The sequence below is a fragment of the Fundulus heteroclitus genome, unplaced genomic scaffold, assembly GCF_011125445.2.
Source record: "Fundulus heteroclitus isolate FHET01 unplaced genomic scaffold, MU-UCD_Fhet_4.1 scaffold_41, whole genome shotgun sequence".
NCBI lineage: Eukaryota > Metazoa > Chordata > Actinopteri > Cyprinodontiformes > Fundulidae > Fundulus > Fundulus heteroclitus.
The window spans coordinates 3,190,673-3,203,363 of NW_023396824.1; the positions used below are offsets into that span (position 1 = coordinate 3,190,673).

A 12,691-nucleotide genomic window follows, 5' to 3' on the forward strand; every position below is an offset into this window, starting at 1 on the left:
GAATATTGTGATCAACTGTATCAAATGCAGCACTGAGATCTAACAGGACAAGTATAGACACAAGTCCATTATCTGAGGCCATGAGAATATCATTAGTGACCTTCACCAGAGCTGTTTCAGTGCTATGATGAGCTCTGAAGCCTGACTGAAACTCCTCAAGTAGGTCATTACTTTGTAAATGTTCACAAAGTTGATTAGCAACTACTTTCTCAAGAATTTTAGATAAGAAAAGAAGATTAGATATAGGTCTGTAATTTACTAACTCATCTTGATCAAGAGATGGTTTCTTAAGTAAAGGTTTAATAACAGCTACTTTAAAAGCCTGTGGTACATATCCATTTACTAAGGATAGATTAATCATGTCTAAAATAGGACCACTGATCAGAGGGAATACCTCCTTAAACAACTTGGTTGGGATTGGGTCTAACATACAGGTAGAAGGTTTAGATGAAGCTAAAATTTTAGATAGCTCAGAAAGCTCTACTGCTTTTAAACAGTTCAGACACTGCGCAGGTTCTAAAGATTCCTCCAATGCTGCCTCACTTACTGAGGATGGGGTAATCATGTTTTGTTTTGGGAGGATGCCAATTATTTTATTTTGAATGGAATCAATTTTATTTATGAAGAATCCCATAAAATCATTACTGCTAAGAGCTAAGGGAATGGATGGATCAACAGAGCTGTGGCTCTGAGTAAGTTTGGCAACTGTACTGAAGAGAAATCTAGGATTATTCTTATTCTCCTCAATTAATGATGAAAAATATGCTGCTCTAGCTCTGCGAAGGGTCTTGTTATACAACAATAGACTGTTCTTCCAGATTAGGTAGGATTCCTCTTGGTGTGTAGAGCGCCATTTTCTCTCCAATTTCCTAACATTGTGCTTCAAGGAACGCAGCTCTGAATCAAACCAAGGAGCCAGCTTCCTATGAATAATCACCTTCTTTTTCAAGGGAGCTACATTGTCTAATGCAGAACGCAATGACGAAGTCATACCGTTTACAAAGACATCTATTTGTGAATGGGAAGAAACAACATTGCTGCCATCTGCAGGGCATTTCTGCAATACGGAGGATATTAAAAAGGGGACAGACTCTTTAAGTTTTGATACAGCATTATCCGATAAAGATCTACTATAATGGAACCCTCTTTTGGGGGTGGAGAACTCAGTTAGATTAAACTCAAATGTTATTAAAAAATGATCAGATAGGACAGGGTTGTGAGGAAATACTGTTAATTCTTCACAATCAATGCCATATGTCAGCACAAGGTCTAAAGTATGGAGCCGAGAGTGCGTCGGTTCATGCACATTTTGAGCAAAACCAATTGAATCTAGGATAGTTTTAAAGGCTACACTAAGGTTATCACATTCTGTGTCAACATGGATGTTAAAATCACCCACTATAATAACCTTATCAGTATTTAACACCAAATCAGATAAGAAATCTGACAACTCATCCAAAAACTGAGTGTAAGGGCCTGGTGGACGATACAAAACAACAAACAGAAGAGGTTTTATTGCTTTGCAGCTTGGTTGAGGGAAACTGAGGGTTAAATGTTCAAAAGAACTGTAGTTATTAATTGGCCTGGGACTAATTAATAAATCAGACTGAAAGATAGTTGCCACTCCTCCTCCTCTTCCCACAGATCTGGGAATGTGGAAATTTGAATAATTGGAGGGAGTTGACTCATTTATACTAACGTAGTCCTCTTGTAGCCAGGTTTCTGTGAGACAAAACAAATCAATCTGTTTATCAGAAATCAATTCGTTAACTAACAAAGTCTTTGGAGGGAGAGACCTTATATTTAATAGACCACATTTAATTGTTTTATTTTTAGGTTCAAGGTGAACCGTATTGATTTTTATTAGGTTTTTATGATTTGTTCCTTTTAGATAAGTTTTTGATCTGTTAAGTTTTGGCCGTGGGAAAGACACCGTCTCAATAGGATAATGGATGGGTAACAGTACAGAAGCTGCAGAGAGGTGTGTTAAACTACGGCTCTGCTTCCTGGTCTGGACCCTGGGTTGTCAGCATTTAGGAGAACTAATAAATCCGGCCAGATTCCTAGAAAGAAGGGCTGCACCATCCAAAGTAGGATGGATGCCGTCTCTCCGGATCAGACCAGGTTTTCCCCAGAAAGTTCTCCAGTTATCAATGTAGCCCACGTCGTTTTCAGGACACCACCTAGACAACCAGCGGTTGAATGATGACATGCGGCTAAACATGTCATCACTGGTCAGATCAGGCAGGGGACCAGAGAAAATTACAGAGTCCGACATAGTTTTAGCAAACTCACACACCGAAGCAACACCAACTTTAGTGACCTCTGATCGGTGTGACCGGGTGTCATTACCGCCAGCGTGAATAACAATTTTGCGGTATTTACGCTTATCCTTAGCCAGCAGTTTTAGGTAAGATTCTATGTCGCCCGTTCTGGCCCCTGGCAGGCATTTAACTATGGTCCCTGGTGTCTCTAGTGCCACGTTTCTGACTATTGAGCTCCCAATAACCAGGATCGGCTTCTCAGCGGGTGTGTCGCTGAGTGGGGAAAATTTATTTGAAACGCAGACGGGTTGGTGGTGAACTGGGGGCTGAAATCTAGAGCTATGCTTCCTACGAACTGTCACCCAGCCGGCCTGCTTACCCGGCTGCTCGGGTGCTTCTGGAGGACCACTAAGTGAACTAACGCTAGGTCTATGTGGCTCCGCGCTAGCAGAGGGGCGGCTATCAGCTGGTCTTTCCATAGCGCGGAGCCGGGACTCTAATTCTGACACCCTCGCCTCCAAAGCTACAAAAACACTACATTTATTACAAGTACCATTATCACTAAAGGAGGCAGAGGAATAGCTAAACATCTGACACAGAGAGCAGGAGATAAGGGGAGACTTAGTCAGAGACGGAGAAGCTGAAGTAATAGTAGGAGAGGAAGCCATTGTGGAGCTAAAGCTAGGCTAGGCTAAAGCTAGGCTAGCGCCCTTCTACCACGCCAAGAGAGCAAACCGTGAAACACGAGGAGTTCCCAAGCGTGATGTGCAGCAACAGAAAATGTTTTAAAAGTGCTTATGTGTTAGAAACAGATGTTACAGCAAAGAGATTAAAGATAAAAGCGAGAGAATCTGGAGCAACAAACCGTTGCTCACGCAGTGAAAACAGGAAGTGATACAATACGCCTTACCGCAAACAGCAAGTATTTCTGATTCTGACTGATTCTGATTCATGTACAGTAGGTGGCGCTATGCACCTATAATTGTTTGTGCGGGTAAGAAAAATTATCAGAAAATTGATTATGCTATGTTTCTAGGAGTGAGTGTCAAAGATATTTTCTCATAACTTCCCCCTGAAGAGGAATCTAGATGTGTCCCAGACAGGGGCGGATTTAGGAAATTTGGGGCCCTAGGCAAAGAAAGGCATGTGGCCCTCTGAATTGTGAAGACAACACATAAAACAGATCTATTATACGGATACAAAAGCTTTAATAGGATATACATTATTTTTTCTACCTTTTGTCCCTCTCTTATCTCTTTTCTTGTTGTTTTCCTCTCTATGTTTTCTTTTATCCCTTTTCTAGTAGACAAGCCATGATCTGCTTATCTGTTCTCCATTTTTCATTTGAATGAAATAATAGCTGGAAGTAAATCTGCGCCCGTCTTCATTTCTTGGAAAGCTCCTGTTCTTCACCTGGAGCGGTCCTCTCAGTACTATTGGGCAGCGTGGACGGTCAGACAGCTGATTGGCCAGAGCTGGGTCATCTTCAGTAAGTACACTGTGCTGACTGCTTACCAGCAGAGGGGATGATGCTGGACTCTCTCAGCCTGGTGGAACATCATCATTCTAAGAGCCTGGCTGGATAATCGGGGCCCCCAGGAACTCAGGGGGCCCTAAGCAACTGCCTAGTTTCGCCTAAAGGTAAATCCGCCCCTGGTCCCAGATGTGGAGCTGATTATTAATTCTAAGAATGTGAAGATGATGTGCAGGAAAAGAGCTGCAGCTGTGGTGGTTCACACAGAGAGACGTATGAAGTCAGGATAAGGCTGGTAGAAATGTTGAAAACGTTAAAACAAAGTATAAGATCAGCTATGCAGACGCAGTGAAGAGGGTTCAATGAATGAAAGTTTGAGGATTTATCATAAACCAACATAAGGTTGGTCAGGTATTCACCGGTTGGCCTGCTGACTTGGAATAGATAATAGTTGAGGTTTGGACTGAAGACAGAAATATTTATTTCCTAATTAGATCTGTAACTTTATTTGTGAGTTCTAAACATGACTGAGTGGAACTGGGTACAACTGTGCAGTTTAACCAGAGAGACGTTTATTAAAGAATGTTAAGTCATGAATTCCTCTTTTTTATGCAGTAAAAGGGAACTTATTTATATATTTATGATTATTAAGAAATAACTTTTCTTAGTAGCCTGACTGAGTGGGTGGAGCTTGGCTGCAGGTGTGTTCCAGGTAGACTGGCAGGCCCAGAACACCTGGGTTCCTCTTGTCCAGGTGAACCTGCTACCAACGATTCATCCATAGAAGACTCAGCAGAAGGAGACGGTCCAGACCCGGTTACAGCAGCTCCATAACCTGAGGGGGGGGGGGTTTGCTCACCTGGGGTGGCCAGCCGGTCCTGCCAGGTGGGCTTGTAGTCGTCCAGGGTGAGCAGCATGATGTACATGGTGAAAGCAAACATTCCAGCCAGGAACAGGTAGAACACCAGGTAGAAGAGCAGGATGAGACCTGAGGAGACAGCACAGCGTCAGCCAGACCTCCAATACATCACCCCCCCCCCCTCCCTCCAGCTGTCATCCATCTATAATCCTCTTGTGTTGGACTCTGATCCTCATGATGACCCACATTCAGGCTGAGTGGAGGGGGAGGGGACAAGGACGGGGGGGGGGGGGGGGGGTACCAGTGCAGGGGGGAGGGGGACCTGAAGTCCTGTCCTCTTGTGGATCATTAGATCAGTTTGATCCCATAACCAGATGATCAGTTAGCTGGGACCTTCAGCCATGAACCTCAGAGAAGAACACGTAGAGTCAGGAGAACATCTGCAGAGAGAACCCCCCCTACAGGAAGACATGGGGTCTTCACTAATAACATCCTGGGACCTCATTTATAATGCATGCTAACATCATTTTCACCTGAACAAAAATGTCCATAATCCAGTTTAAACCCTAAATTAAGGTCCACCCATCATCTGATCAGGGTTTCTACCATCAGCCTCCTGGTCCTGGTGTAGGGGTACCCTGGGTGGACCACAGGGCTGCAGATGATGGTGACCAGGTGTGAGGTGTCACCCTGATGCTGCGGTAAACACTACAGGGATGCTCGTAATGTGGATGCAGCGCTGCTGGGAGGCCTGCGAAGGAGAATTAGCAGGGAAGACGGTTCCAGGGATCAAAGATGTCCTGGACCCTGATGATGACTGGATAATAAGCTGATTCAGAACCCAGAGCAGGGGACACCAGGGCCACCAGGGCCCCTAAGGGCCATATGTGGCCCATCAGCCTGATCTAAAAACAGCAAAACCCACAGGGAGCTGCAGCTAACATTTTATTTTTGCTCTTCATTTTTAATCAGAATGTTTATAGATTTAAAATGTCTTAAAAGCATTTAATGTGTTTATTTTACATGAGCTTCAGGTGAACTCTGACTCTTCTAGGTCAAAGGTCAGAACAGGTAGTCCTTGACATGACGCAGCACCAGAGTCTCAGTGTAAAAATGGTCTCTGTCATGATTTATGGGGGTCGAGGACCAACGGAGCAGCGAAGGTCATGCAGAGACACTAAACGAGGTAAATAACTTTAATCTAGTGAACTTCAGGAATGTTATAAACAGCTTGACTCGATTACTGAGGATGAGTATTATGAGATTATTATAGTATAACTAACAATAAATTCAGCTGAATAGAAACCAGGAACTTAAATATGCTGGACAATAATCAAACTGGATATAACACAGGTGTGAGATAATCAACTGAAATACATGCAGCTGGAAAAGATTGATGATAAATTCTGTAGAATCAGAATTGGGGGGAAATTAGAAGGGCCAACAAACCAAACTCTAACTGAAATTAAGGAACTTAAGCACTAATAAATAACCAAACACCTGAGCATTGTGACAGGTAGCTGCCCTAAACATTAATGGCTTGTAGTAGAACAGCTTTAACTAGTCTGGAGACCCCAAAGAGCCTCATATTTACACCCTGACGGTGGTGAGCTATCCTAGCGCCACAGCTGCGTGGCCCAGTCTGCCAGACATCTGCGCCACCGACCCCCCTGATCCCCCCCCCCCCCAGCAGGTGATGCAGGTGAAGCGTCTGGCCTCGACATCTGTGGATGCTTTCTGAACTGTTGGGGACAATGGCCTCTGGAGAGTGTTCACGGAAATATAAACACTTTCACCCAAACAGACACACATAACTGATACTCATATAAACTGATGAACTTACACGCCTGCCGACCTCATAGTTAAATCTAAATAAAATACTGTAAATGTTCCATCTAGCAGCTCTGATGCAACATAATCTAAACAAGGACATTTACATTTGAAAACATTTTTATTCTTATAATTTAAAATAATTAGAGAATTAAATAAATAACCTGGTCCGTTAGGACGTCATCACAGGGTCCATCACCCAGCAGAACCTGAATCTGGTACCAGCAGTACCAGCTGCTGGCAGCCGCGGGTCTCTGTCTGCATAAGAGTCAGTGCCTGAGTGCCTTCAGGCAGCAGAGATGCTGGTTCAACACCCAATGACGGTATCTGGGAATCTGGCTGGACAGAAATGTTTCTCTGCTCTCAACGGTTCGATCCAGAAGTGGTTCTGATCAGCCTTAGTGGTTCTAATCAGGGTCAGTGGTTCTGGTCAGGCTCAGTGGTTCTGATCAGGCTCAGTGGTCCGTTGATTGGACCCAAGCTTTAACCCGGGTACCTATGTCAGAATTTCTGTTTGATTTTTCCTCATGATGCCAACCAGCATAACCTGAACCGTGCCATCAGGTTAGCAAAGCGGAACCACAGTCAGAAAATCCAGGAGCTTTTCCATGACGCCAGCGACACCAGGAGCATGTGGAAAGGCATCCGGGCGATCACTGAATACAACACGCCCTCCCCCCCGGTGGGTGAAGTTGATGCTGACTTCCTCAATGGACTAAACCACTTCTTTGGGAGGTTTGAGGCACTAAACAGCACTCCAGCAGTGAAAGCTGTTCCCCATCAGGAAGAGGAGGTCCTCTGCCTTGACACTGCTGATGTGTGGAAGACTCTGAGGAGAGTCAACCCGCGGAAGGCCCCAGGCCCCGACAACATACCTGGGCGGGTGCTCAAGGAGTGTGCAGGTCAGCTGGCTGGTGTCCTCACAGACATTTTTAACACCTCCCTGGACCAAGCCACAGTGCCAGCATGCTTTAAGTCTGCCTCCATCATTCCGGTGCCAAAGAAACCTCAAGTCACCTGTTTCAATGACTACCGGCCTGTTGCACTGACTCCCATCATGATGAAGTGCTTTGAAAGGCTGGTAAAGGAACACATCGTCTCCAGTCTCCCCCCAACACTCGACCCGTTCCAGTTTGCCTACCGACGGAACCGCTCCACTGAGGACGCCATCTCCTCTGCTCTTCACCTGAGCCTGGCACACCTGGAGGAGAAGAACACGCACGTGTGGATACTGTTCCTGGACTTCAGCGTTTAACACCATCATCCCACAGCACCTGGTAGGAAAACTTGAACATCTGGGCTTCAGCACACCCCTACGAAACTGGCTGCTAGACTTCCTCACCAACAGACCTCAATCAGTCCGGGTCATCAGAACACCTCTGATGTAATCACCCTCAGCACGGCTCCCCTCAGGGCTGCGTCCTGAGCCCCCTGCTGTTCACCCTGATGACACACGACTGCGTCCCCAGGTTCACCACCAATCACATCGTGAAGTTTGCAGATGACACAACGGTGGTGGGCCTGATCAGAGACGACAACGACCAGGACTACAGAGAGGAGGTGGAGCAGCTGGTGGGCTGGTGCAGAGACAACAGCCTGATCCTGAACGTGGAGAAGACGAAGGAGATCATCGTCGACTTCAGGAAGAACCAGCCTCACCACGCTCCACTGCTCATCAACAGCTCAGCTGTGGAGGTGGTCAGCAGCACCAAGTTCCTGGGGGTGCACATCACGGAGAACCTCACCTGGTCTGTGAACACCACGTCACTGGTGAAGAGGGCACAGAAATGACTGTACTTTCTTTTTTTCCCTGCTGCCATCAGACTGTTGAACGGCTGAACTATAACCCATAAACTCTGCACAACATTCGCATATTTGCACATTTGCATCGCTGCATCTCCATCTAGCATTATAAATGCTGCCGAACTCTTAGTTTCTAAATACATACTTTCACAAATGCCCTTTGCACAATCAGTTCTGCACATACAAATGGTTTTAAAAATACTCTCCTGTACACCGTGATCGCACACTGTCTCTTTCTCTGCATTGTCTACATTTCACTGCTGCACCTTATCCTGTAATTTACTGTAATTTACTGTAATTTACAAGCTGTATGCAATGAAATTTTGTTCTGTGCGCACTCTGCGCATACATAATGACAAATAAAGTTGTCTAAGTCTAAGCATGTAACCGGTACCGGTTAGGGTTAGACCATCTGAGGCCATCTGAGGTCCATGACTCTCCAAGTCATATCAGGACCAGGGGAACCAGAACCTGTTCTGAATCCTCTGGGTCTTTATTGGGCTGAGAACATCGCTGACTCAGAACCGGTATCATAATGAGTCTGAACCGGGTTCTGTTTGTTCTGTTTGTGAGTGTCTGGAACCTGATCCACTGGAAAACCATAAAGGAGATTGATGATAAATTCTGTAGAATCAGAACCGGATCTAGACCTGGTACCAGCTTTTACACTAAAGCTAAGAACTCCAGCGGTTCTACAGAACATTTGACCCGTCTCTGCTGTCCTGTGATGGACCGGAGTTCTGTTCAGGATGTTCCACCGACCCGTAGAACATCTGTTCTGGTTCTGCTCCACTCCAACCCAATAGATTCCTTTTATGAAGAAAATTCTGGACCAGAAATGTTCACAGAACTTCTCAGACTGAGGCTCTCCAGGTCACCTGTAACCGGGCCGAACTTGTTACCGGTTCTGATGATGGGCAGGATGCCCACGATGAGAAGCGTAGAGGAGGTCCGACAGAACCACTTCTGTTTCTGAGCAGACCAGCAACTTCTGCTGACGTCATTGGTTCTGTTTGTCGGAACTTTCAGAGAAACTTTCTGAAGAACCTGATCCAGTTGGGCCGGGAGAACCAGACAGAACTATTCAGAATTACATCAACCAGTCATCACTCAGACACTATCAGCCAATCATCATCCAGACACTATCAGCCAATCAGCTGACGTCACCGAGGCTGATGAAGAGGAGGGCCCTGCAGCCTTCATCGCTGCAGCAACAAGCAGCCGGTCTGGATCAGAACCGCCGGTCCAGCTGCTCCATCTGAAGGTTACGCGCCCACGCGCCCACGCACGGTCTCGCGCACTCACCCCAGCTCGTGGCCGTGCGGCCCAGAAGCTCGTGCGTGCGCGGGTCCCAGAAGAACCGGCACCAGTCGCCGGACGCGCGCCGCGGCTCCTCCTTTGATCCGGACATGACGCTGAGGATGAGGAGGATGAAGATGCTGCGAGGATCGATCGGACACCGAGGATGAGGAGGGTGATGGAGGTGATGATGAAGGACACGGAGACGCCGCGTTAAACCCTGCAGCAGTGACGTCACACAGCCTATCACAGAACAGCTGTCAGCGAGACCCCGCCCCCGATTCACTGTGACGTAACAGAGCCGACATCTTACATCCTCTGATTAAAACCTTTAATATTTTTATTCATTAGTCAATATTTTTATTTTTATTAAAGAGAAGAATGCTGACGTCACAGATTCAATAAATAATGAGGCTCAAATATAAACTAGTAAATTAGTTTCTGTCAAAGATCAGCAGTCCTGAAGCTTTACTGCTTCACTGTTTAAGGTTAGATGATGTTTAAACTCCTCTGTTGATAAATTACAATAAAACTGCCATAAAGGTGATCTGAGGAGGAGGAGGAACCACACATTTACTGAGGAAGATGGTCAGGAGAGGAAACATCATGGCAGAAAACCCAGCAGAACCGAACCAGAATCTACGACCCAGGTTGTTCCAGGAGGCGACAACATCTAGATCACCTTGTCCTTCTGAGGAGGACATGAACATCCCTGCTGCTGTTTCTCTATACAGAGAAACAACTGATCGGACCATCATGGACCATCATGGACCATCATCACGGACCATCATGGACCATCATGGACCATCATGGACCATCACGGACCATCATGGACCATCACGGACCATCATGGACCATCACGGACCATCATGGACCATCATGGACCATCATGGACCATCATGGACCATCATGGACCATCATCACGGACCATCATGGACCATCATGGACCATCATGGACCATCACGGACCATCATGGACCATCATGGACCATCATGGACCATCATGGACCGTCAAGGACCATCATGGACCATCATGGACCATAATGGACCATCAAGGACCAGCATGAACCATCATGGACCATAACGGACCATCATGGACCATAACGGACCAGCATGGACCATCACGGACCATCATGGACCGTCAAGGACCATCATGGACCATCATGGACCATAATGGACCATCAAGGACCAGCATGAACCATCATGGACCATAACGGACCATCATGGACCATCACGGACCATCACGGACCATCAAGGACCATCATGGACCATAATGAACCATCATGGACCATCGTGGACCATCAAATCATGATATCATGATGGTGATATCTGGTGCAAAGACTGAAAAAGCCGGCTGTTATATCAGGTGTGTAGATTGGTGATGAACTTTACAACACACATTGAACTTCTGCAGATGAAGCTGAAAGCTTTAACAGGATTTACTACAGAAATAAATCCAATTTGATCCCTGAAGTGAGGAAGACTTGTGCATCCACCTTCCTCCCGGTCCTGGACTATGGAGATGTTCTGTACCTGAACGCAGCCTCTTCAGCCCTCCACTGCTTGGACACACTGTAGCACAGTCCACTGCGCTTATAATAATACATTTTCTTTATAAAGCACTTTTCATTGCTAAAAGTAATCCTAAAGTGCTACAGAGTACAACAAGATTTAAACGGACTTAAAGCCAAAGCACAGCAATATATTTAAGAAAAGGCCTCTTTTCTAAAAAGGGTTTTAGGTGTCTGGTGTTTGAGGACCCCTTAGGTGGTCTGGGAGGGAAGTCCAGAGGTGAGGAGTACTGAGCAGAAGGTCCGATCCACCGTAGTATTGAGCCGAGTCCTGGGGGGGGGGGGGGGGGGGGGGGCCGTAAGGTGGCTTTGTCTCCTGAGCGCAGGGTACGTGAGGAGGTCTGCGGTGTGAGGAGGTTTGTGGTGTGAGGAGGGGGTCTGTGGTGTGAGGAGATCTTTGGGGTAGAGGAGGTCTGTGGTGTGAGAAGGTCTGTGGAGTAAGGAGGTCTGTGGTGTGAGGAGGTCTGTGGTGTGAGGAGATCTTTGGGGTAGAGGAGATCTGTGGTGTGAGTAGGTCTGTGGTGTGAGGAGGGGGTCTGTGGTGTGAGGAGATCTTTGGGGTAGAGGAGGTCTGTGGTATGAGGAGGAGATCTTTGGGCAGAGGAGGTCTGTGGTGTGAGAAGGTCTGTGGTGTGAGGAGGTCTTTGGGGTAGGAAGCCAGTGAAGTGACTGAAGGATGGGTATGATGAGGTTGTATTGATGCACCCTCATCAGGACCCTAGCGCTGCTGTTCTGGGAGTGTAGCAGTTTTTGTTGGCTCTTTCTAGGAGTCCTATGGAGGTAAATGTTACAATAAAGGTGTGGACCCATTGTTCTGCATGCGACAAGCCGAGTGTGGGTGGAGTTTGGCAATGTTACAGAGGTGGTAGAAGCAGGTCTTTCAGATGATTAATGTCGGTGTCAAAAGTGAGATGAGTGTCAATTTTACAGCCGGCTTGGTGGCTGTGGATGACAGAGGTATGTTTTGACCAGAGAAGGTGATGTGTGTTAGGGCAGATGACCCGGTGTGGTGAGCCAACTAAGATAGCTTCTGTATTTCAGCCATTAAGTTGGAGAAAGTTCTCAGCCATCCATGTCATTATCTCCTCAAGGCAGATGCTCAATGTTGATGACAATGACGAAGATAACGACATCGATGATTTGGGACTCTGCCCCTCCCAAGGAGACATATTCTGTTCTCCCAGACAGGACTGATGCTCCCTGGGCGCTACACAGTAGCAGTCCACTGCTCCCCAAGGGTGATGGGTTAAAAGCAGAGAACGAATGTCTTTGTAACATATGTTTAATGACAATAAAGACAATATTATTCCTAATTTTATTATTAGGTACGACTGGAACGAGCTCAGGGCGGAGTCAGAAGCCGATGGTGAGGTGCTGAAGGAGGACGATGTGGTCGACTGTGTCAAACGCTGCAGATCCAGAAGGCTGAGGAGTGAAGGTACGGCGGTGTGAGACGCCATCAGCAGGTCGTTGGTGACTCTGACCAGAGCTGTTCCAGCGCTGTGGGCTGAACCAGAACCCGACTGGAGTTGAGATGGTTCTGAAGATAGGCAGCTTCCTCACTTCATCACAGGAACCGTCACTGTGAGCTG

General features: G+C 46.6%; 1 protein-coding gene across 1 annotated transcript in view; it reads right to left on the reverse strand.

Moving 5' to 3' along the window:
• atp1b2a (ATPase Na+/K+ transporting subunit beta 2a) overlaps positions 1-9,641 on the reverse strand; it is a 28,821-nt gene extending 19,180 nt beyond the window's left edge. Inside the window, exons 1-2 of the mRNA XM_036131120.1 lie at positions 9,536-9,641; positions 4,598-4,726 (exon numbers count right to left, since the gene is read on the reverse strand). Coding sequence (XP_035987013.1) covers positions 4,598-4,726; positions 9,536-9,641 — 235 coding nt within the window. The remainder of the gene's footprint in view (positions 1-4,597; positions 4,727-9,535) is intronic.
• Between the last annotated feature and the right edge of the window lie 3,050 nt (positions 9,642-12,691).